Below are 25,856 nucleotides of genomic sequence, written 5' to 3'. Positions count from 1 at the left end.
TAGTGTTTGTGCAGAGAAATCAGCTGAAAGCCTTATGGCGGTTCCCTTGTAACTCACTCTTTGTTTTTCTCTTGCTGCCTTTAGAATCATTTCTTTATCCTTGACCCTGGCCATCTTGATTATAATATGTCTTGGTGTGGTTCTGTTTGGGTTCTTCCTGTTTGGGACCCTCTGAGCCTCCTGTACTTGGATATCTGATTCTTTCTTTAGGTTGGGGAAGTTTTCAGTCATGATTTCTTCAAAGACCTTTTCAATCCCCTTTGTTCTTTCTTCCCCTTCTGGAACCCCTATTATGCATAGATTGGCACGCTGTATATTATCCCATAGGTCCCTTATATTGTTCTCATTGTTATTTATTTGCTTTTCTCTCAGCTGTTCTGATTGGGTGCTCTCTGTTGTCCTGTCTTCTAAGTTACTTACTCATTCCTCTGCATTATCTAGCCTGCTTTGTACAGCCTTTAGGTCAGCTCTCATCTCTGCAAATGAGTTTACTAATTCTACTTGGTTCTTCTTTATAGCTTCTATTTCATTTTTGACCTATTTTATATCTCTAAACACTGTTTCTTTTAGTTTCTTCAGTACTTTCATCACTCCTTTTTTGAAATCTTGATCTAGTAGGCCATCAATGTCTATTTCCTTGATCGTGCTTTCAGGGGATTTCTCTTGCTCTTTTAATTGGGAGTGGTTCCTCTGCTTCTTCAGATTGCTCGTATCTCTCTGGCACTGTGGCTTAAGGAGTATCAGTTATCTAGTTCTCCTGGTGACGGTGTGCTCTTAATGATTTTATCAAGAGGTCTTTGTGTCTTCGCCCTGTTTCGCGAACTCAGCTTGCTGTTTCCAGAGGCCCTCTGTTGGCGCCCTCATCTGTGCTGCTCCCAGTGGCGGTCGGCTAGCAGACTGCACCCCCTCCTAACACTGGGTCAGAAGCTGAGCTCTTACCCGGTGGGCGGGTGTGTCACTCCCCCTCCCGATGCCGCAGTCAGATGCTGCGCTCGGGGCGGGGGTCGGGGGGAGGCAGGTGGGCGGATCACACCCCCTCCTAGCACCTTGGTCAGGAGCTGTGTGCCTGCCAGGAAGGCGGATGGCCGCCCGCCCTCTCCTGGCACCCATCACTCCGCTGCTCTGTGCAGCTGCCCACTCCACCTCGGGTCGGTGCTCCGAAGGCGGGCTTGGGGAAGACCACGGAACAGCCCTGCCCCTGCTCCGTGCCAAATCTCAGCTCCTTGTTTGTCTTGGCGGTGCAAGTTCGCTGAGGTGCCAGGGCAGAAAGATCCTACCTGCCTCAGTCCTCCCTAGGAGGTTGCAGAGCCCCTGGGTGCGAATTCAGGTGTCAGCCCCGCCCCCGCCTAGGCACTGCACACAGGAGGAGATGGCGGCTGTGGCTGCGCCCTACCTCTCTTCTCGCGAGATGCGCCAGTAATGGTGGCACAGGTCTGAGGAGACAAAGGCTACGGTGCCCCTCCCCGCAGGGCACACCAGCCATGTTGCTTTGCTTTCTTCACAATTTATGGGGGACCGAGGTTGTTCTGCTCCGTATCCCCTCCCAGCCACAGCATGCAGCACTCTGCAGTCCCCCAGGGCTGCCTCAGTGCAGCCGCCCTAGTCCTCTGCCCGGCTCGGGCGGCCTGTCCCGGCCCCAGCTGCTGGCTTGCGTCTCAGGCTGGGTGTCACAGGGACCCTTTGTGCCCGTTTAACTCAGTTCTGTCGGTCAAGGGGTGCTCGGGGCAGATCTGAGCCTCGGAGGCTCCCCCTCCATCCCGCTGGCCTCTCCGTTGGAGGGGGGAGACCCAGTGAAATAGCACCAGTCCTTCTTTGCCGCTCCCACCCCGCGGGACTGGTCCCACACTGTTTTGCTTTTTCTTCTTTCTTTTTTCCTTTTCTCCTACCAGATTTTTGGTGTCTTTGTCTTTCGAAGAGGGTGATGTTCTGCCAGAGTTCGGCAGGTGCTCTGGTTGGCTGAGTAGGTCCATAGATGTGAGTTTTGGTGTATTTGTGGGAGAGGGTGAGCTACGAGCATCCTTCTACTCCACCATCTTGCTTCTCTCTCCTGAAAAATTCTTAATTTGAACTTATAGGAACCTCTGTGGTGTGGTTCCTTCTTCCCTCTTCTGACTTATCTCAAAGCACTCTCCCCCTTGTGCTCCAGACACATTGGTTGCCTTTTGACTTCTTGATTGTGCTATGTTTTCTCTTGATTCACAGCTTTTGTATGTACTCCTGGTCTCTGCCTGAAAGAGTCTCTGCTTCCTTCTTCTTGCAGCTAAACTCTAATCCTTTTGGCTTTGGTCTGATAGCCTTTCTGAATCACCAGACTAGAAGGAGAGCCCCCTCCTCTGCACCCATACTGGCACCCTTTCCTTTCCTTCTGCTTCCATGCCACTTACCCAGCTTGAGATGGAGGGTATGAAGGAAGGGCTTGGGGAATGAATGTTCAGAGTAGCTGCTATAGCAGTGGGCAAAAGAATTAACTGGAGAGAAGCAACAAAATTACTCATTATCATCATGTGCCCAGCTGTATAGGGGGCCCCAGTATTGGTATAGAGACTAGCAGCATGGTTGGTTTATGGCATTTTCTTCAGCAGCATTCCACAACCGTGGAGCAGAAGTAAAAGTGACAGTTGGATTGATCTAAACTCATGGTGATTTTTGTCTCCTCAGGGGACACATGGCAGTGTCTGGAGATATCTTTGATTGTCACAACTGTCGAGGCAGGGTATTCTATGAGCATTTAGTAGGTAGAGGCCCAGGATGCTGCTAAACATCCCACAATGCATGGGACAAACCCATATGATCAAGAATTATCTGGCCTCAATTGTCTGTAATGCCAAGGTTGAGAGACACTGATCAAATCAGTGACCTGAGGAAAAAAGAAAATAGATTGTGTTGGGATGTAGGGGTCCAATATACCAAAATCTCCTTCTCCTTGAGAAGATGGTGTGTATCATGAGATCTCATGCTGGATTGCTGCTCCACACAATGCCTCGCACGACTGGCTCTCAACTTCACAGACCACCAAGGGCTTAGTGATTTATTCTCAGAGTATCTATTGCCTGTTGTTTTGTGTGGGACCACAGAGACCATAAACAGTGTGAAAACATCAATGGATCAGAGTGAATTCAATGCAAAATTTGAAGGGATAATTACAATTAAGTTAATATTTGTCTGTTTAAAAATAGATCCATGAATGTAACACTCTCTCTTTTTTTCATTTTAGATATAGGCCTTATGTATACTTTTGGAGATGGTCGACACGGAAAATTAGGACTTGGATTGGAGAATTTTACCAATCAATTTGTTCCTACTTTGTGTTCTAACTTTTTGAGGTTTATAGTTCAGTTGGTAAGGGTATTACATTTAACTATGTACATTTTCATATTCCTATGTTTAAGTCTTTCAGTATTTCATAGAAAATACGTACTTTTATGTTAGTATGCAATAATAAATATACTTGTTTCCTGAAGGCCCAAAGTTAGACATCATGCCACTCTGAAAAATCTGTTCCTTTCCTAACGTTCCTCCTTTAACATCTTCCTTTTTGCCCTAATCTTGACTCTTCTACTTTGTTCTCATATGTCTCTTAAGAGACTGTTCCATGCCTGGAGACTTCGTGTTTCTGTAGCTCCCAGCAGAGTGCCTCACTCACGGTGGCTGACTATAAATATTTGTTGAATTAGATATCGCTTAGACTCTCAAATCCTGCACAGGAGAAAATCTGATAATAAATGAAGAGTTTTGAAAATACGTTTTATTGCCTAAGTGTTATTTGGATAAGGTGGTGGTTCAGTGTCATCCCCATCAGGCACTATATCTCTGTTGTTGCTAACACTTTGGCCAGTTAAGAACTATAGGCTTGAAAATTCTGTTTACTTAGTGATGATAATATCACTTGAAATTTGTTCTTCAAAGGCTCAGAGCCTCATACTATGGGACACTTCCATCCCTTGATTTGACACGTTTAATGAATGCCTGCTTGATATATGATACTGGACTGAGGATGAGGAATACAAAGCATACAGTGATGAACAAAGTGACCAGATTCTCATTCACTAAGCTTATAATCTTATGGGGAAGATCAATTTTTAAAATGCTATACCAAAAAAAATCAATTTTAACTTTGAAAATATTATGACAGAAAGGTTCAGAGTATGCTATTCTGTGCCACCTTGTAGAACACTATAAAGATGCTAAAAATCTGTATTGCAAATACTACACAATATTTTTTAAGCATTTTATCAAAAATGTTATTTCTCAAAATCCTTTGCTGATTTCAGTTTTCATTGTTTCATCATTGTGTATGCTTACATTTTGCTCTCAGGACTTTTAAGTTTTAAAACTTAAATTTCATGTAAAGAGAAAGACTTGGAGACATAATTATCCCAGGAGACTGATTTATTCTTGGATCACTTATTTCCAAGTAGAACTTCTCTGAGTAATTTTTTCAAGTTGTTAATGTTGTTCCCAGATTAAAATAACGTTTTCTAATGTATAAGGAGAAATACAATGTGCTAAATAGTTTTTTCTTTATATTATATATTAAATTGAAAGTAAAATGGTATGTTAAAGTATTCTAATTTTCAGTAATAGTATTTAAAGAACATATATTGTATTTCTCATGCGTGTGTATGTGTGTGAAGAAAGAGATTCACGTGGTCAGTCAGTCAGTATACTGGTAAGTTAATGTTTTGTAGCTGAAAACTGTTAAAAACCCATTTGTGTCTGAAGCCAATGTTGATTAATTTATCCGTGAATTGATTTCTGCAGGTTGCTTGTGGTGGATGTCACATGCTAGTTTTTGCCACTCCACGACTTGATATGTCAGAAGACAATGATTCAGATGAAATGAATGATTGTTACTTACCTTCATCTACATTTTTGCCCATCAGCGATCTGACCTCAGAAACTGTCTTGAATAGATCTTTATCAGCACGTATGCGTCGAAGAGAGCGGGTACAGCTGTGGCCTCTTCTATGTAATAGTATCGTCTAGCCCTGCAAAAACCTGGAAAACAACAAATTCACTTTCTTTTTAAACCGAAGAAGGGTTTTCTTAGATTTACTAAACAGGATTATTAGAATTGAGGGCTTACAAACTTTTACAGTGAATTCAGAATTAAGCTGTTAAACACACAAACTAGAAAACTAGAATTATCATGAATATTTTTTTCTTATAGACAGTGGTACTTAGCACTATCTTACCACCTCAGATTGAGTGCTGAGTTGTTTTCTCAACTACACGTGAATTGACTTCTACTGTGCTTTTATTTTTTGAAGAAAATACCTCATGAGCAGTGGAAGCTTATATACTATAAATAATGAAATGTGGAAAACAAAGAAATAAGGACTTTAGTTTGAGAGAGGGAGTGTTCTTTCTCAGTTATATTTGGAGATTCTCTTCCTGTGCTTTAAAATTTTATTTCAATGATACTTATATTTTAAAAATACCAAATAATTTTAAAGGAAACATTCCTTTAAAAAAATTACTGTAAGTTCCAAAATGTATTCCTTTTGAGGTAAAAAGGTTGAGTTTGGCTTTTTACTATGGAAAAGTATATATGGAAAGATTGAGAAATATCCCATAAGTTTTTTGTAGTTGTTGCTTGTTTGCATCTTACGAGTAATCTTTTATTACTCAGGGAAGGCAGAGAAAACACATACACATTTTTCCCCTTTGTGTGAAAAATAGACTTCCAAATTGACAATTTAGAGCAACTTAGATACAGAAGCAACAGAACAGAACATTTTTGAGCCCTTGGAGATTATTAAGAAGTGAATGTTGTGGGACACTGACCAATTTTGAAGTCTGTCTCTTAAATATTTTTAGCAACCTTAGGGTAGTTTATGCCAATATTAAATATATAACATCATCTAACAGTTTATTGAACCTATTTATTTTAAAGGAGAAATCTCCAGACTCTATTCGAATGCCAAGAACACTACCTCCAACTGAAGGGACTCTGGTACCACCCACTTGTTTTTCACCTTGTTCAGTTCCTTTCTGTGTGTCTGAAAGTGATCTGCTAGAGAAAATGATGCCTGAAAAGGAGGGCTCCATGCAGCCAGTGGAACCAGGTAACATCTGAAGCTCTGCCATCTCTCAGAAAAAAATGTACCATTTGTTTCTATTGTTTTCATGTTTATCTTAAGATGTTTTCTCCAATTAAATTGTTTTCTTCCTAGTTAGGGACTGACACCCCTCATTTGAACTCCAATCCAGGAATACTCTAACTAATAGAAAGCATCTTCAGTGATCCTAAAAATCCCATGTAGCAGCAGCAGTGTCCCTTCATAGAGCAGTGTATAGCGTACCTATTACCTTCTCTTACGTTATCTCCTTCAAACCCAGAAGCAACTTCATGAAATAGGTGGGAGTTCTCGTCTTCATTTTCATAGATGAGAAAAGCAAGGCTTGAAGAGATTGAATGACTTGCCCAACGTCACTCAGTTTGTAAATGAATTGAACAGGATTTGAATGCAAGTCTTCTGGACCTGTGTGGAGTTCCGCATTTAGGCAATATAGCATCATGTTAAGAGCGTGGGGTGTGGAGTTACACTGATCTGCAACCAGACCAGCTCTGACATTTATTAACTATGTGACCAACTTTGGGAAAGTTACTTAATTTCTCTAAGCCTCAGTTTCCGTATCTTTGAAATGAGTTTAAATAATACCTACTTTACAGAGTATTGGTGACAGTTAAATGAGATAAAGCATATAAAATACTTAGTGTTGAGCCTAGCATCTCTAGAAACCTCTTAATAAACATAGTCGTGGTTATTAACACCTCTGCCTCACTGCCTATTAGATAGATTTCATGTTTTAAATTGTAATTCCACCTCTTTAGCTATTATACAGTTTCTTCTAAATAATTTGGTTTATAGAAATTTGTGTATCTTAAGAGTGTGTTTATGTTACTGCAGGGAAGATACCTGGATGATAGGGGCAGGACAAGAAGCCAGGGAATCAGAGTAAGCAGTAGGTTTGGAAATAAGACGGTGATCTGAGCGTCTGGGATTAAGAATCGTGGCACAGATAATATTTAGTATCTTAAGGATCAGGAACCTAGACAAAAGATGGAGGTAACAAAGGAGCAGAAACTCAGGCAAGAGTTGTGGGCCATGGAAATGGAATATTATCTACAACTAGGACTTTGTTAATGAGCTGGATTTCCTGCATTTCACCCACAACTTTTGTATGTTTCCTTTTGAGATAAGAATGACTGGCACTCTTCAGCCCTGTACATGGGAAAAATAGATTCTGACAACAGTGTGTATAGGGAAAAGAGAAGTTTATAGTTTAGAGTAGGTTGTTTCCCACTTCAAGAGATCTAAATGTGAAGATAGACAGGATTTTGTAGCTTTGGAGCAAAAGGAAAAGCCATCCCTTATCTTTTTGTGACTGTATGCTAACACCGACTTAATAAAAAAGTATTTTGAAAGTTGCATCCAACATATAAGGTGACTTTTTCTAAATTATTTGCAGACTAATGGAGGGAAGGAGGTCAGGGAAGACATAGCTGAGAAGGTGACATTAAAGCTAAAACATAAAGGACAAGAAAGCCACACAAAGAGAAAGGATGTATATATTCCAAGCAAAGAAAATAATGTAGGTAAAGGTTTAGAGGCAGTTTATAAGAGAAAGAAGACCATTGACTCTATAGAGTGAGAGAAAAGGCAGGACAAGATGATGTTGGAAAAAGAGAGCGCAGAAGAATGTTCATGGTTTTATAGACCATGAGAAGCCTATTTGATTTGGGTGTTTTTCTGAAGTGCAATAGAAAGTCATTAAAGGATGTTAAACAGTGGAATGATGTCCTCCAATCCAATTTAAATTTTAAGATGATCACTTATGCCTGTGTGTGGATGTAGGAACACCAGACTAAAGGTAGGAAGAAACCTTAAGAGCCTTTTACCAGAGATGATGGTGTGTGGACCTAAGGTATTTGCAATGGAGATAGAGAGAAGGAGGCAAATTTGAAATACATTTTAGACATAGAACCAACTGAACTTGCTAAACTTGTTAACAGATTACACAAAAATGTGTAGGCAGGAGGATGGTTGACTAGTTTGAGGAAAAAAACTACAAATTATGCTTGATACAAGTGTGACACATCCGAGCAGAAATATCAAGCAGGCAATTGAAAATGAAAGTATAATCTTCAGAAGAGAGGTCTGGACTAGAGATAGAAATTTGGAAACCATCAACATAGAGATAGTATTTGTAATCCATGGAAGGTGATGAAATCACTTATTAGAGAGTAGCGTAGGAAGAAAAGAGGGCCCAGGATTTTGTCCTGAGACTAACACTTAGATGGTAGGAGAGGAAGAGCCAGCAAAGCCGCCTTCCTCATCCTTGTCAGACAGTAGGATAGGAGGAGGGAAGTGAGGAGAGTAAGGTCATGAATTCAAAGTACTGCTCAAAAGTTAAGGAAAAAGAGTTCAAAGAAGCATCCTATGGATTTGGCATCATGGAGATTTTTGGTGACCCTGATAAGAGTAGTTCCAGGGAAGATCAGGAGAGAAGGCAGAGTGTTAAACATTGAGGCATGAATGGGAATTGAGGAAGTGAAGAGGAAGTAGGGTGTGTAGATAGTTCTTTTGCCTAGTTTGGTCATAAAAAAGAGCAAAGAAATGGGCTGGCAGGTAGAAGGAGATGCAAGGTCAATGGGCAATATTAGAGCATATTTGTGTGCTAACGGACATGAGTCAGTAGTCCCAGAGATTGGTAGCATGTGAGAGGGAGGGTGTAACCAAAGGTGCAAAGCTCTTGAGAAGATGGGAGGAGCTGGCCTACAGCGAAGTCTTTATTAAGAGGAAAGACACGTTCTACATTTTAATGCGAAGATGTAGGTAAATGTGCACATTTGTTGGTGAGAAGATAAGGCAGATCAGGTCCAATGATTTCTGTTTTCTCAGTCAAGTATAAGGCATGACCATGAGCTTAAATGATCTACTATCCATTTTCCAAACCTTCTTTCTCTGCCATCTCTAATCTATTCTGCTTAGTACTTTCTATGTTAATCTCCTTCAGGTGCAGTTCAGTCCCCATCTGCTCCAGTGTCTTCAGAGGATTCCTAATATTTTTTAAAATAAGTGTGAATTTTCCCATATAACTCTCACCTTCTCTTCTAGCTTCATCTCTCAGTAGCCTTTTTCTTATAACTTAATTCTTAATTTAGGTTACAAGTCTGCAGACTGGGCCATAGTCCAAATCTAGCCAGCCACTGGTTTTTATAAAGTTTATTGGAACCCATTCATGCCCATTCATTTGTGTATTGTCTGGCTACTTTCACACTACTATGGCAGAGTTTGCATAATTAGGACAGAGACTATACGGCCACAAAGCCTAAAATGTTTACTGTCTGGCCTTTTACAGAAAAAGTTTGCCAACCCCTGATTTTGATCAAACTGAGCTCTTCATAGTCAGACTTAGTGGAAAGGCTGTGAAGTCAAGGCAGACTTGAGATTGACACTTAACACCGAAAGAGTCACTGAACCTTAATTTATTCGTTTGTGAAATGGGGATATAACATTTACCTCTCTTGCTGTCATGGAGTTAACCTGATGTGTATAAAAGCCTATGTTCCAAGCACATGGTAAGCCTCCAATACAAGCCATTCCATGTCTTCTGTTAGCACCAGGCTTATTTTCTTCTCCATCTACCTCCATCTCTGCCTCTCAGAGTTCTACTTATCATTCCCTTTAACTCCTAAGTGAAACATTCCCTGATTCCAACTTTCAGATGTGATTTCTCATTCCCCTATATCTTATATTTTGTATTCCCTTCTAGACTATAAATTCATTAAGAATTAGTAGTTACTTCAGTTGATATCACCTACATAATACCTCACATGGGATAAAGACAAACTGATTATTTGCTCATTTGAATTGAATGAATTTACAAGGGAGAGATCAGTGTGGACTGGCATTTTTAGTGAAGACTTCATTAAGGAGCCCCTCTCAAATAAATATATGGGTGCTAAATGGAGATATAGTAATTGAGAAAAATGTAAGGCCAAATAACGCTTATAACTTTTAATTATCTGCTTTATGATATAATAACCTGGAAGTTTTCTGTGAGATTTTCTAGGTCCTTGTACTAGTTTTTTGTTGCTACATAACAAATTACCCTAAAACTTAGGTTGCAACAACAAACATTTACTATCTCACACAGTTTCTGAGAGTCAGGAGTCTAGGAGCAATCTAGCTGAGTGATTTGGGCTCAGGGTGTTTTATATACTTATACTCACACTGTCAGTTGAGGCTACAGTCATCTGAAGGTTCGACTGGGGCTGGAGGATCCTCTTCCAAGCTCACTCACATGGCCGTTGGCAGGACACCTCACTTCCTCAGCACGTGGGCTTCTCCCTGGGGATGCTCACAGCATGGCTTCCCCCAGAGCCAGTGATCCAAGAAAGTGAGACAGAAGGTGGACAGTGGGGATCAAGACGTAAGGCACAGTAACATCACAATTACGTCCACTTTATTTTATTGGCCATACAGACTAATCTGGTAAAATGTGAAGGGAACTACACAAGTGTATGCATAGCAGGAAGAAGTGGGTCGTTGGGGATCTTTTTGGGGACTGGCGTCACAGTGCTTGATACCTGGGCAGTATTTATCCCAAAGGAATAGTGTTTGCCTGTTCATACGAATGAAGCAGTTATCAGCATCAAAGTCTTTAAATTTTCCAAAAGAGACTTCAAAACCTGTTTTCACTGTGAATGGATTCTGTTCAATTCCTTTAATATGCGATTAAAGGACCTCAGTAAAATTATAACTGTACTTTTATATTACAGAATAATTTCTGTTTATTGTCTAGTTATCTTTTACTTTTCTGTTGAAATCTGGTTTTCTTTCTCTTTTAATCATTCAGATTATTTTCAATATAAAATGACCAAAGAGAAGGAGACAGACAATTTTTCATCAGTGGATTCAGAAAGCCTTGGAGAAACTACTGATGTCTTAAATATGGTAATGATTTTCCTATTTATATGATCTAGATACAAGATTGAATTTTAGTTCTTCATGTATTTGTATGTGTATGTCTGTGTATGTGTGTACTTCCTGAGCCGTTAGATGCATAGAAAAAAGCTTTTTGTTTTGGTTTTGATTTCATTCATTGTTTTAAAATCAGTTTTATTGAGGTATAGGTTACATATAATAAAATTCATTTCAGGGAGGGGAGGATATAGCTTAAGTGGTAGAGTGTGTGCCTAGCATGCACAAGGTCCTAGGTTCAATCCCCAGTACCTCCTCTAACAATAAAAAATAAATGAACCTAATTACTTCACCCTCCAAAAAAAATTAAAAATAAAATTTAAAGTTAATGTAAAGAACTTAGGTAGCGTCGAGTGAAAACAATGGAAATCTTCATCTCATGTTTCCTATGTAGCCAACTAGGTAATCAAACACGTGTCCCAGTGACTTTAGGAATCTAAGGTATTTTCAAATCAATGATTTTGTACACTCCTGGGTCATAGAATGTCAATTTGGCTGATCAGGTAAAATACTATGTCCCTTCATAGTATTTACTAATAAATAAAATCAATCAATCAATCAATCGTTTCAGCCCTCACATTATTAGTATGCAATTGAGAGTTGATTATATTACCATCTGAACTGTTTTGTATTAATTTTATTTATGTAGATTTTAATGTATAAATATATAATCATATATAGTCTTTATTCTTTTTAGAACATATTTTTTTAATTTATTTCAGACACATATGATGAGCCTGAATTCCAATGAAAAAACATTAAAATTATCGCCAATTCAAAAACAAAAGGTATAATATAGAATAGAATTATTTTCTCTGTGGTGGGTAAGAACAGTTTAAATTATTTATATTTTTCTTGAAAGATTTCTGGAAAGAACACAAGAAAGGTAAGCATTCACTTTAGGATTTAAAAGCGAGGGGTACAATATATATAGCCTTACTTTGGGCTTACTCTGTTGGTATGTATTTTCTGTGATACAACAAGAGTGGCAGAATTTCACTGCTGAAATCTGCCCTTTGGAATCACTAACAAGTGACAATAGCCTTACCTTGTTATTATCAAGACAAAAGATTTTTATTGCAGTTCTTATGTATTGGAAGAGGCTACTGTTTATCAGAGTGCCTCTCACATTTTGGTCGAGTGTGACTTTGGGTGAGTTACCTTGCTGACCTTGCAGGATGATAGTAACATCTTTTCTAGCTCTAAAATTTTGTGGGTTTAGTTAAAATATTTGGTAATAGCTTTTACAATGTTTGGAATGGGCTTTAATTTATCAAGGAGTTGGTAACAAGATTAAACATTTGGAAATTAGTCAGAAACTATGCATGGGTGATAAAGAGAGACTTTTAATGAATAACAAATGAATAGCAAGAAGAAAGAATAGTCTGGTTTTCACAACCCTGGAGAGATAAAGGCCTGCCCTAAAATCATTTGCTTTTCCTGGCTTTAAGGAACAGTGAAGTGAGAGGATGAAGGGTTGAGGATTAGAAAAATAAATTGGAGAAATGTAAATTGAAGGACGAAGGCTATAGAAAACACTTAATTTCTGTTTCTCATGACTTTGCCACATTGTTAAGCAAAAAAATCCTTAAAATCAAAGTCACTGAAATGCAAGAGAATCTTGCTAAATTATAAAAATTTGCTGCCAGCCCTCATTAGTCTTATCTATATTTTACTGAGAGGCATGCTGAATAACAGCATTCCTTTTGAATATGGGAGAGTCGTTCTCCAGACACAGTTGTGGAAGCTCAGTGAATGTTGACTGATTTATTAACTGACTGTATTTCCAAGCAGACGTCTTTTGTGTGTCTTTCCTTCCTCTTAAGACTCTGGGCTCTGCGTCTTCTGTGCTGCCTTATTGTGCTAAGGAAATAAAGGCATATACGTTTAGAAATCATTTCTGGCAACTTGGCCTCTGTCTCTCTTAGGGCTCTTGAAAGAATCGTGACTTTTTAAAGAAGAGATCTAGAACAAGCAGAAAAGGAAGCACTTCCTTTTAAGCTAATATATGTTTTATGCTTCAAATAGTCCTTTGAAGTAGAGGCCCTACCAGGCCTAGTTTAGTCAAAAAAAAAAAAGATTTATTATAGTAATTCTATATATTAACTTTTAACTCGTGCTGTTTTAAGAATCTGTTTAGCAAAAAGATGACCTCTTCCTAGGCCTAGCACTCATCACAATTTATAAAACTTGATTTAGTGAGGTTTTACTATCTAGAGACCCAAATTCATTTACTATTTTAATTTATTAGCTTGTAGAATTTAGGTCAACAGTTTGATTTTTGCCTTATTTTGTCCATTAGGAAATTAATTTTATATTCTTAACATATTATTAAAATCTCAGTGTTTGATTTCAGAAGTTTTTTATTAGTTTATAAAGTTTTTAATAAAATCTTATATTTTACCACAAGTATTTTTATAGTGTTTTTTATATATGCAGATTATAATTAAAGAATATAATAGATAAAAGGAAGAGGGTCAAAACTTTGAAAACTCAAAGATTTTGTTTTGAAAAGAAAAATATATTCATTATTTACTATATTGATAAAGAACATTTCACTTGTAGTTTTCATTTCAGATGTCTTTCTTCTAGAAAAAGCTATTCATTATTTTAAGTTTTTTAAAATTTCATATTTTCATTTATTTTTTTAAATTTTGTGAATTTCACACAATCAAAATTTGACAATTAAAACAATAGAGAAGATAGAAAAGCATATATTTTTGAGCAGTATTTTGTTCAAATTATTATTTGCTCAAAGTATTGCAAAATCAGTCTGGAAATATATGTAATTGATTCAGATTAAGAAAAGGGGCAGAAAATAAATATTGATGATACTGTGAGTAATGACAAAATTAAAGTAGATAGCAGATTTGAAAGTGAAACACAGATACATGTTACTAAATCAAAATTAGGTGTTCTACAGACTTAGAGAGTGGCATAAATTATCCTCAGAAAAAACAAGATCTGAGAAAATGTCTAGTAAAACTGAGCATTTTTATTCTAGTGAAACTTACAATAATGCAAAATCTTGGCAGTATTTTATAATAGATAAGTTACTTTGTCAATTAACAGTAGTATGACAATGACTTCAAAAAATTTACAGAAACAAGAAACAATTGAGAAACTGAAGCAGCATACAGCTCAGACTGAAAATGATGATAGTAATGAGTATGAAAGTGAAGAGATGTCCCAAAAAATGAAAGAAGGGAAAACATATAAACAACTTTTGGCAAAAGGAATGTACGCGATGCAAGCAGCTGTGACTGTGGAAGCATTTTCAGATGAGGACGTAGGTAATGACTCGGGCCAGCACAGCCGTCCAGCCAACACCAGTGCAGAGGGTTTGCAAAGAGGGATATTTAGACGTGAAAGTAAGCATGGTGTCTATCCACTTAATAGTAAGGAAATAGAAAAAGAAAGTGATGGAGGACACAGTCAGAAGGATTCAGAAGCAGAAGAAATAGTCTCTAAGAAGGAAAGTGATCTGGTGAAAATGACAGGTCCGTATATAAGAAAAAGTGAAGAGAATAGAAAAAATATTGACATATTTGACAACTTACCAAATAGAGACATGAATATTGAGGATGAAGAAAATAAAAATTTTGTTAAGGAAAGTAAAAGGAACGAGCAAGATGTGCTCTTTGACAGTGAAAGAGAATCTACAGAGGAGCCAGATAGTTACTTGGAAGGTGATAGTGCAAGTCAGCAGGGTACAGCTGATGGATTCGAGCAGCCTGAGTCAATAGAATTTAGCAGTGGAGAGAAGGAGGATGATGAAGTGGAGACTGATGTAAACTTATGGTATAGCAGAAAATGTATTGAACAAGGACATGAGGAAGAGATTGAACACCGAATGTCCAAATTCCTAACAAAATATGATTTTAAGTGTGACCGCTTGTCAGAGATCCCAGAGGAGCAGGAAGGAGAAGATGATTCAGAAGGAAGTGGAATAGAGGAGCAAGAGATAGAGGCAAATGAGGAGATGCCTGGAGGAAAAGAGAAGGAAGCAGAGCTCCTGTCAGATGACCTTACAAACAGAGCAGAGGTGAGTGAAGGCGAGGGAGAGCCAAGGGGAGAGGCAGAGCACCTGCCCGAAGGTGGAGGTGAGGGGATCGGGAAGGAGGGGGATTCAGGAGTGGAACGGAGGCGAAGTGAGGAAGTGGAGGAGGAGAAAGACAGGGAAGAAGGAGAAATGGAGAGCCTGGGTAAGGGAGAGAAAGACTTGGAAGAGGAGGAGGAACAGGAGCCAGAGGAGAGGGAACAAGGCCATCAGGAGGAAAGAAACAAAGGGATGGAGGAAGGGGAAGGGGGAGAACAAGGAGAGGGGGAAGGAGAGGAGGAGGAAGAGGGAGGAGAAGAGAAAGAAGAGGAAGAGGAAGAGGAAGGGGAGGAGGAGAAGGGAGCCGGGAAAGAGGAGGGAGAAGGGGAGGAAGAGCCAGAAGGGAAGGGGGAGGAGGTGGGGGAAGGGCAGGAAGAAGAGGGGGGAGAGGAGGAAGGGGAGGGGGGAGAGGAGGAAAGAGACAAGAAAGGGCAGGAAGGAGAGGAGGAAGGAGAGGGGGAGGAGGTGGGGGAAGGGCAGGAAGAAGAGGGAGAGGAGGAAGGGGAGGGGGGAGAGGAGGAAGGGGAGGGGGGAGAGGAGGAAGGGGAGGGGGGAGAGGAGGAAGGGGAGGGGGGAGAGGAGGAAGGGGAAGAAGGAGAGGAAGGAGAAGGGGAAGGGCAGGAAGGGGGAGAGGAGGAGGGGCAAGAAGGAGAGGAGGAAGGAGAGGGGGAAGGGCAGGAAGGAGAAGGGGGAGAGGAGGAGGGGCAAGAAGGAGAGGAGGAAGAGGGGAAAGGGCAGGAAGGAGAGGAGGAGGGAGAAGGAGAGGAGGAGGGAGAAGGAGAGGAGGAGGGAGAAGGAGAGGAGGAGGAGGGGGAAGGAGAGGAAGAGGAAGGAGAAGGGGAGGGGCAGGGGGGAGAAGAAGCAGAGGAGGAGGGAGAAGAAGAGGGAGAGGAGGAAGGGCAAGAAGGAGAGGAAGAAGGAGAGGGAGAAGGGGAGGGGGAAGGAGAAGAAGAGGAAGAAGGAGAGGGGGAGGAGGGAAAAGGGGAGGAGGAAGAGGAAGGAGAGGAGCAGGAAGAAGAGGGGGAAGGCAACCAAAGGGAAAAGAAGGAGGGGAAACTGGGGAAGAGGAAAGAGGAAGAAAAGAGGAGGAGAGAAGAGGAGGAGGAAGAAGAGGAGGACGAGGAGGAAGAGGAGGGGAAGTCCCAGGAGACAGGCAATGAAGAAAGGGGAAGGCAGGGAAGACAGGGTGAAGGAAAAGAATCCAAAAAAGTGAGGGAAAGCAGAGGATCTGTGAAATACAACAAAGATAAAACACATCCCAAAAAGCTGATTGCTGAAAGGGAGGGAAAGGGGAAAGAGCATGAAGTACAGAGGTTCAAAATGCCAGTGCGGTCAAAACAACTTTTAGAAAATGGGCCACCAGGTTCCAAAAAATTCTGGAATAATGTATTACCACATTATTTGGAATTGAAGTAACAGATTTTAAATTTGACCTGATTATGTCCAACCAAATAGTTTGAACACTTTATGCATAATGGGCACTCAATACATTCTGTTAAACTGATTTTATGTCATGGTTACTTTACATGTGGTACAATAACAACTGATAAAGGTAACTTGTAGGTACTGGCAAATTTTGACTCCTCCTAAACTAATATTTTGGTGTATTTTCCCTAAAATTATAAATATATAACTAGAAAATATGAAAAGGCCATAGCATATAATTAGCATAATTCCTCATTAAAGACAGTTTTAGGGAATAGGAGTATACTATAGAAATACTTTGTGTACACAAACAAGTCCCTTTAAAAATGGCACAGATCTTTAAGGGTTATAAAAATGTCTGCTTGTAAATATGTTAGCATAATTTTTTTCAGTCTATGATTACAATTAGCGTACCACATAGAATAATTTTATAAGAATGGGTGGTATTCTAAAGCTAAAATGAGGGATTCACATTTTTTTAAAAACAGTACTATCTTCCTACCTTTTATGTGTCCTTTTTTGCAACAGTCTGCAAAGTGACAGCTGGGTTCTGAGCTTAGACTCTAATGTCTCTTTTGGTTATTGTTTGATAAATGACAGAACATCTAGTGAAATGGAGATAAATGTATATTCTGGAAGTATAAGAAGCTTGAAGTATTTATTGACCCAGCAAAGCTATTCATTTGGGCTTCCGTTTCCTCATCTGTAAAATGGAATGGATTAGATGATAGGATAAATATAGCCCCTTGTAACTCTTAGATTCTTTCATTCTAACATGTTTATTATTTGCATAAGAAAAAACTTTTAAAGAAAAAAATTATACTTTACAATTAATTTAGTTTTCTATAAAAAGTTCTTTCCTCTTAAAAGGTTATGGCAGCTTTAATGTCTTTTGTCTTCTGTAATTCTGTATTTCTAAACGCCTATAATTTCTGAGCTTTCACTGTACTGTCAGACCTCCATCCCCAGTGCTGTCATTCCCAGTGTCTATACTTACCTTCAGTGTATTCTTCATGCACTGTTCTGTAATTCTGTGTGCTGCTTGTCAGAATGTTTTAAGTAAAATAAAAATTAAATGTATACAGTCAGTAGTTGTTTGTGAAAAGAGAAACTAATATTAGACTGGAATTTGGAATTTGAGAGAGGCTACATTTCTACTAGCATAATATCATTGTGTATAATGCAGCTAGTTTGTTTGACTATTGTTTACCACAGCTTTCCTTCCCCAGTCCCTTCTATATCTTGGACACCAGGGATTTCTTATACTTTCTTTTATCAAGGAGGATTTTGATGGTAACCTTCCTGTGAATTTTGTGTAGTTGAATTCTTTGCATATTTGATTTTCCATGAGTGAGAAAGAATATGGGGAGAAAGACTAGGACAGGAAGGGAAGAAGTTCCTAGGAGCAATTGTAAATTTTGTCGTAGCTGCAAGGCTCTCTGGTAGCTTCCCCTAACTAACCAAATATACTGATTTGGCACTGCACGGTTTACCAAATCTCCCACATTCATTAGTGTTAGTAAGATTGAATTAATACTTTGATTAAAATGTATGTGCTGTGTTGTTAATTCTAGTGCAAAACATGGTTATTTTAAAAGTAGATTTAGGATTAAATAGCAAAGAAGTGGAGTCCATGAAGGAAAAACCTGTAAGCAGAGGAGAAACTCTTAAACTTCAGTTATTAATGTTAAAGATACGGGGGCATTCATCTTCCACTGAAGAGATGAGCAGCCAGCAATACTGAAATGATGTTCTTAAAATCTGTCCATCTCAGTATTTGAACTGTTCTAGATAACCATTCTTAAACAGCATCTCTTACCCATTTCTTCACATTTCCCTGGCCAAAAAATTTTTTTCTGTGCTCTTTTAGAAGCAGTAATTCATGCAGGCCTAGTGCTCTGGTCAAAAGAGCACTGGCCTAGTCATTTTGAGACCTGAATTAATACTTAGTTAAAAAGATTGGAATAACTGGTTCCTTCTTTATCGTCCCCATCTACTGGTTGATCAAGCTTTTACTGTAGTTTATCAGTAATCATTTCTGAGGCAAGTGTGAATTGTGTATATAGAATCCATTGAGTTACAGTTTCAAATGAGGACTCTGGCAGGAAAATAAGGTAAGCTACAAAGGAGTACCACAGAAACATGCCACTGCTGCTGGACAGCAGCACTCCAGGTGAGTGCAATTGAAATGTTTTATTTCACTATAGAGGTAAATTTGCTGTATACATTTATATTAAAAATAAAATGCTACCATGGAGGAAGGTGCTGTAATTCCTTCATTCTTTCCATTGTGAAAGTTAAATATGATATTTTATGTGCAGTACCTGACACATAACTTATATTTGGTACATATTATTCATTCAACAAATATTTATGTACCAAGCACCAAAAAGAGAGTCAGAAGCTTCGCCAGATCAGGTGGATCTCAAGAAGTGAGGGCTGCTTACAGTCAGCCTCCTATGGCTCTCTATCCTATCAGGGATGTTAGGTGGGTATAGATTTCTTGAAAGAATACCAGGTAAAAAGAGTTCCTGTGACTCTGCCTTAACTGTTGCTTAGCAATGCCCTTTTGTTTCCCGATACCCCCATGTTCTTAGCCAAGACTGCCCAAAGATAAAAATACAATTTGAAAACAAATCTATTATGGCTTTCCTCCATTAAATCCCTTAATAAGAAAAAAATAGTTTTGCACCTTGGGAATGCAGAGAGTGAGATATGGCTCCTGATCTCAGGGAATTCTTGGCTATTTCTACAGACTGACCAGAAAATTTACCAGTACAGTAAAGTGCTTCAGGATGGTACTTCAGCTGCCAGTGAGAAAGGCTAGGAAAGGGCTCCCACAAAGTGATGGTGAAATGTGAACTGAGTCGTGAAAAGTAAAACCTAACCAGGCAAGGAGCGGGCAGGGTGACGGGAGCCAGGCTGACGGGAGCCAGGAGAGGGTTTCAGTGTGACTATAGCCTAGAGTATCCCTTGGCCTGGATAGAGAGGCACAGGACCTTCAGTGTTTGTAAATGTTGTTAAACTGCAAGAGTAAGATGATCACACTTGGGCTTTTGTAGCGTCATTCCAGCAGCAATATGGAGGGTGGACTGGAAGGGAACAGGACCAGAGTCGGGGGCACCAGTTGGAAGGCAGTTATAGTAGACCAGGCAGAGACTGAAGAGGAGCTAGACTAGGACAGTGGGATGGAGAGTTGGGGGTACGTATTCTCAAGAGAGATTTAGGGGTAGAATTGGAGGGCTTAGTAAAGAGATGGAGCTTAGAGGGAGGAAAAAGGTCAAGCTATTCTTGTTTCTGGCCTGGAGGATTGGGTAGAAAGAGTGCCGTTCACAAAGGCTGAGAACAGAGCAGGGCAGGTTTGGGAGACTGCTTGGGGCTTGTTGATCCCGGAGATGTTCAGCAGGCAGATACACGTCTGGGTCTGGAGCTCAGGGAAGATAGCTGAGTATCACCAGCTTATCAACGTAGTTAAAATTATGGATGAATGAGAGCCAGCATTCATAGTGTGAAGAGAGAAGAGAACTGAAGAGAGAATTCAGGGAAACATCAGTAGGTAAGAGGAGGTTGAAAAAGGGAAGTCTGAGGAGGAGGGAGGGTAGGAACACTTTCTAGGAGACAGAGGGACCCCCAAAGCCACAGAAGAAGGAGCAGTGGAGGGCTGCACAGAGGGCCTGGGGGAGGCCCAGGGCAGAGCTCACATTGCCGTCAAAGAGTGAGCGCCAGGAAGTCTGCTTTGCAGAGAAACAGAATGAGAAGTAGCTTTTGAGAAATAAATATCAAAAAGCGCTACTGGCATATTTCTCAGTATAGGAAGGGAGATTTATATTCCAGAGATTTTGCTGCTCTGGGGGAAAAACATCTAAATTGGTTTTTTTGCTGTTATTATATACAATAATACATAAGAATAGGTTGTTGCTGAAGTGAGTTTATCAGCAAAAAAAGAAGAGTCTGCAATGCTTTAAATATCAGTGAGGTGGTGGAAGAACAACTCTGAGGGCAGCTATTATGGTCTTCAACTTACATAGGCAGAGCTGGGGAAGAGCACAGCTCTGTGGTGCGGTAGGCCTGAGTCCCCGTCCCGGCCTTTCACTGATTAGCTGAGTGGCCACCTGGAAACTTTTTTTTAACCTTTCTGAGTCTTATTTCCTTCTTTTAAAAGGAGGGGAGGTCTTATAATAATTAAATTAGTTAACACCTGGAACATATTAGGGGTGCTCAGCAAATGCTAACCTATATCACTCTTAATCACCCTCTCTGATCACATCAAGTCAGGATAGTGCTGCCCTCATGAATCTCCAAGTCACTGACTGATGTGCAGGAGTTTAGTCCTGTGAACCTCACTTTTATTTAAATACAACATAGCAACCTCCCAAAAAATTAGCTTATGGAAATAGATCCATGGGAATGAAATGAATTGCAATAATGATAGCCCTGAAATGTGGAGTAGAGTGAACCTACCATTATACACCATACACGGGTCAAATATTGTCCCTCAACATTTGAACCATGATGAAAAGGCTAATCACACTCACATGGTTAGCCTAAAATTTAGATATTAGTGCTTTCACAGGACCATAGATTTCCCACTGAATCCTAATGTTTTTATCAAATAGTTAAAAAATAATTCATACATTGAGCATAATCATGGATCGTTTAAGGTAAAATATTCTAAGGAAAAAGAAGGGGAAAATAATAGAGTAAAACTGAAAATGAGAATAAAACTGTATACCAGCAAGGTGATCTGTACCCTGAGCACGACGTTCATTTTTGCAGGCCACTTACCAGAGTCAAGCTGTAATATATTTCATGGTGGAAATATAGGATTAGGAATGAAGTAAGGGATTGGCACATAGAAAGAAGGGGAAGTTTACAGATGATAATGTCTTTAGAAGCAAAGAATTAGGAAGTCACAACTGGTAGCCCCTGGGTGCAGTCTGGCCTGCAGACTTAACTTTCTTTGTTTTTAAACATTTGAATCAGTTGTCAACATTGAAATATTAGGAGACTTTACATTTAAAAAAAGTTTCTTGGACTTCTTTTGGAAAATCTGAGGGTCTGGGAGCATCGTGTCCTGTGGCAACACTGGCCTGCAGCCCAGCTGAGCACCGCCCCCCACTTCCCTGCCATCCAGGGCCTGCTCCTAACAGGCATCTGCCTTCTTTCCTCTCTTCCGCTGGCTGCCGGCCTCTGGCAGAGAATACGGAATGTGTATAAGAGGGTAGAGCAAAGAAGTATGAACTATTTTCTAGTGATAAGATCTGGGACATTACGGCAAAAAGTGTCCAAGCTTGTTTTTTTTGACAGCCTCAATGCACACTAGGGATTCTACCTTACTTTTTAGAGTGGCCTTTATAAAATCACTTCTATTTATATACAAATACTTATTATTTGCTCATGTTACTTTCTCTGTAAACAATGTTTTTCATGTTGATACAAACCCTTCCAGGTAGGTGTTGCTAATGTCATTTTTCCAGTTTACAGATAGACTGTAAAGCACATTAAGTAGGTGCCTTGCTCAGGCCAAGAGTAGTGGAGCAAGGCTTAGAAAATAGTGTTCAGGTCTTTGTGTTTAATGCCCTTCCTACTCTCTCCTGCTGCCTCAGTGATTTCTAGAGTAGCTAAAACATGAGCTTACATGTCAGCTCTTCTTGTCCTAAAAAAAAAAACACCTTGAAACTGAGATTTTAGAATATACACTTTCCTACCTGACATAACTTAGATATAAAGTTTTATGCTCCATTAACCTATTTGGAAAACATTTCTATCCTGTATGACATTGAGGCATGCCATGAATCCAGAATTGTAGCACAAAATTTTATGCTTTATTGTCCTTTTTTAACTTAGATGTGCTTTTGAAGTTAATACACAGGCAAATATAGATCTCATACATGTATAGCTCAGTGTATTCTCCACAGACTGAACACACCCATATAGTCAACATCCAGACCTAGGAAAAGCACAGCGTCAGCCCCCCAGAAGCTCCACTTCGACTCCCTTCTAGTCATTTCCCACCTCCCCCCAAGGGTGACCGCTAGGCCAACTTCTGACAGCAATCTCTAGTTTTTAAAGCATGCATTGTAGTCATATTCTTAAGCAAACTGAAACCTCATGAAGAACTTTAGGTTTCTTGCTATTTCCCATAAGAAATGTAAAAAGTATTGCCCTGGGCCTGACCAAAGACTGCAGCTCCCTGTGCTGTGTCTGACCAATGAAACAAGGGTCCTTTTATGGGAGCCAGGCCCATTCACATCTTCACTGTGGTCCCAACACAAGATGAATTTCCGCTGACCAGTCCAGACTACCCTTTACATCTTACGTGGTTCTGGTGACAAGAATATATTTAAACTTTAACCTTTCTTTTTATAAAATGACAGTATTCTGCCAATCTCTCCTAAATTGTTTCAGTTTGAAGGTAAGTACTATATGTGACTTAAAGTAGTTGTCCAGATGTATATAGATTAATTTTAAGTGTGTTTAATTTAGTGCCAAGTGCTACAATTGATGATGTGATTTCTACTGTAAGTGCCATTTTCCAAGAGTATCCTCAAACTTAGAAAATGATAGAGTTCCAAAGGTTCATTGTTATACATTTATATAAGGTTAATGAGTAAAACTGTAGTTCATTATAAAAGAGATGAGTGTTTTGCATATTTCTAAAATAAGGTAAAACTCCATGTTTCTTTTTATAATAGCATGATATCCTATGGTTACATTAATACCTTAGTAAACTAGCACAATTGGAGTTGACCCAGGTCCTAGATTAGCCAAACTCTCCAGGTAATGACTTTGATAGAAAACACTTCACTGACCCACCCTCTGGGGGATAAATGGGCAATCTGAAATTCTCTGTCTCAGGAGCTCTGTTCTTTCTAGTTGGCCATCATTTATGCACATTTATGAATACATCTGTTTATCAGGCCTAAGTCTTAAATCTAGTAATCTTGCTTCCCATTCCCTTCCAAAGTAAAGTGATCTCCGATCATTTTAGCTACCCGTAATGTGCATCTGGCTAGCCATAATATATAAGTCACTTAGAGGGGAAATCATGCAGAAGAAAAGAAAAAGCTTTAGATGTTCTTGGTAAATGGTAGCTACCTTGTTGTTAACCCTACCCAACCTAAACGTGTAGCACATCCTTTAATATACCTCCCTACCCCAGTACTCTGTTCCCCTCTCCTGCGTTCCCCTCCCAAGTGCACTGCCTCAAGACCTTGAACCTAAGTTAAGCCCTCCCAGAGTAACTTCTGAAATTCTTTTTTAAATCTCAAGGCTTCACTTCTGGATTGCTTGTCCTCAGTGGAATGCTATTAGGCCATACCCTTAGTGCTACTGGCCTGAGGATGCCACTTATATCTCTTACAAGGTGTGAAATATAAATACATTCTCTCCCTAGCCTGAACTCTCATATTTTGCATTTTTGCCAGAAAAAAAAAAAGGTGAGTTAATTATTAGAGGCGTTCTTTTCAGACCACCCAGAAAAGATTCTGTTGGGTGTCAGCCTTATCCTTAGCCCAATGGCCAGTAGGAAGCTGACCATGAGAAGCTACTTACAGTGTTGAAGGGACATACAGGGCATATATGGTCTCAGGCAAGTATGGCCAAGGTGAACTTTATAAAAACTTTCTTCAGCGGAGTGAATGGCACAGATTACTTACTGTGTCATCTATTTTAGGGGTCGTTATGCCTTTAGTGAAATGTATAAATGAAAAGTATAGGAAAAAATACCCAATAAGGAGTCTAGTCTGACAAAAAATAATCATTATTCCACCCAAAACATGAAATGGCAGGAAAAAAAAACCCTCAGTGTAGAATAAAGAATAAAACTAATATTTTTGCCTAATAAGCATTGGTAATTAATATGCATTACATGATTTACCTGTCTATCAAATTTATAGACAAGCTGTTCCATAGTTTGGATTAGCTGGACAGGAGCCAGATGGACTAAATTCTGCCTCTGTTTGGTTTTCCATCTGCTTTAAATAACCAAGAGCAAACCACTTAAACTGCCTACTTAAACTGCTTTATCTTTTTCCCAGAATGTAAGTAATTATAGTTACCTCTCTCTTGTGAATATTGGTGAATTATACTTCTGAAGTGATTTTAAATCACTATGTTTTGGAAAATGAACATAACATATAGATATGATTATGTTATAATGCTACAGTAGGTAGAAAGCTTTTTAACTTCTCTAAGATTTAAAAGCATCCTTATGAGACAGCCCAGAAAGCATTTTTCTTTTTCATTTTAACCTTACAATAGGTGCTAAAAGAACTTTGGGAACCCTAGTCATTGAAAATGTTGAAATAGAGCAACATGCATGAAATCCTTGGTGAGGTAGTAATGACATGCAGCATGGATTATGCAGTATTTTAGTTCTTGACTTTAATATTTGAATTCATAGTCTATGTGTTCTTTGAGATGCTATAAATTATTTGTGACAGCAATATCAAATCTTTGGGTTTTTTTTTAAAAAAAGAATATTTTAACTCTTCCCTGATTATCAAATTTGTCACAGGATCATGAATTTTCAGAAGATGAAGAACTAGAAGATGTGAATAAGGATATTGAGGAATATCTAGAAGGCAGAAAGAAAGCTCCAGGTGGCAATAAGAGTGCTCCTGCAGATGACCATAGTAAAACCACTGACATCTCAGTCAAAAAGGTATTGACAGCCATTGAAAAGATATGAAGATACATGCTTAAATCCTGAGATCCTGCCTAAGAGAAAGCATATGGGTCCCCTGGTTTCTGCAGAGGGCAGATTCCAACTTCCTTGGAAAACAGAAATACTGATATGAATAACCTTGTCCATGTGCTAGAGGAAAAGTTTTGATGAATTTATGGATCAGACACCCCTTTTTTTCTAGCATTCTTTCCACACTTGTTGGTAGCATTCTGTTCCTCACACGAGTGGAAGTCAGTTGTTATGGGCCAGTATAGTACACTGTTAAGAAATAAACTAAGAAGATCAGCAGTGGGTGCTTGAAATGATAAAATTACAATGTTAGCAGCCCTGTACTGATGGCAGAAATGAGGTGTGTTTGCAGGCATACGTGTGTATATTTACATGCATATGGACAAATGAAAGTTGCTCATAGCAGTGTTTGAGGTTGTGATCAGTTTTGCACAGATGTGTTCTAGAAGAAAGTATTTATAGGAGGAATGGGAGGAGGCATCCCTGAGGAAGAGAAAGTCATCCTGAAAGTGGAGCTAGGGATGCCAAGAACATCTCTTCCATTTGGCAGTTTTGCCTAAGAGTGACCCTCCTAGGAGACGGTAGGTTTGAAATCCTTCATTTGCTAGCACTAGTCCAGATTCATTTGGAGGTATGGAAT

At 39.4% G+C, this 25,856-nt stretch overlaps 1 protein-coding gene across 7 annotated transcripts in view; it reads left to right on the top strand.

Annotated features, from left to right (window-relative positions):
- RPGR (retinitis pigmentosa GTPase regulator) overlaps positions 1 to 25,856 on the top strand; it is a 66,700-nt gene that overhangs the window by 17,527 nt on the left and 23,317 nt on the right. For 2 of the 7 annotated variants that reach the window (XM_074358846.1, XM_074358845.1), the window contains exons 9-15: positions 3,215 to 3,339; positions 4,762 to 4,947; positions 5,897 to 6,068; positions 10,870 to 10,967; positions 11,717 to 11,782; positions 14,098 to 15,039; positions 25,037 to 25,183. In XM_074358846.1, the coding sequence (XP_074214947.1) occupies positions 3,215 to 3,339; positions 4,762 to 4,947; positions 5,897 to 6,068; positions 10,870 to 10,967; positions 11,717 to 11,782; positions 14,098 to 15,039; positions 25,037 to 25,183 (1,736 nt within the window). Of the gene's footprint in view, positions 1 to 3,214; positions 3,340 to 4,761; positions 4,948 to 5,896; positions 6,069 to 10,869; positions 10,968 to 11,716; positions 11,783 to 14,097; positions 25,185 to 25,856 lie in introns of those variants that run through there. The other 5 variants (XM_074358847.1, XM_074358844.1, XM_074358848.1 and 2 more) reach the window with 5 other exon arrangements.

This window comes from Camelus bactrianus, chromosome X (assembly GCF_048773025.1).
Source record: "Camelus bactrianus isolate YW-2024 breed Bactrian camel chromosome X, ASM4877302v1, whole genome shotgun sequence".
In the NCBI taxonomy this organism is placed as follows: domain Eukaryota; kingdom Metazoa; phylum Chordata; class Mammalia; order Artiodactyla; family Camelidae; genus Camelus; species Camelus bactrianus.
Note: the sequence above shows the minus strand (reverse complement) of the source record. Positions and strands in the feature narration are given on the sequence as shown.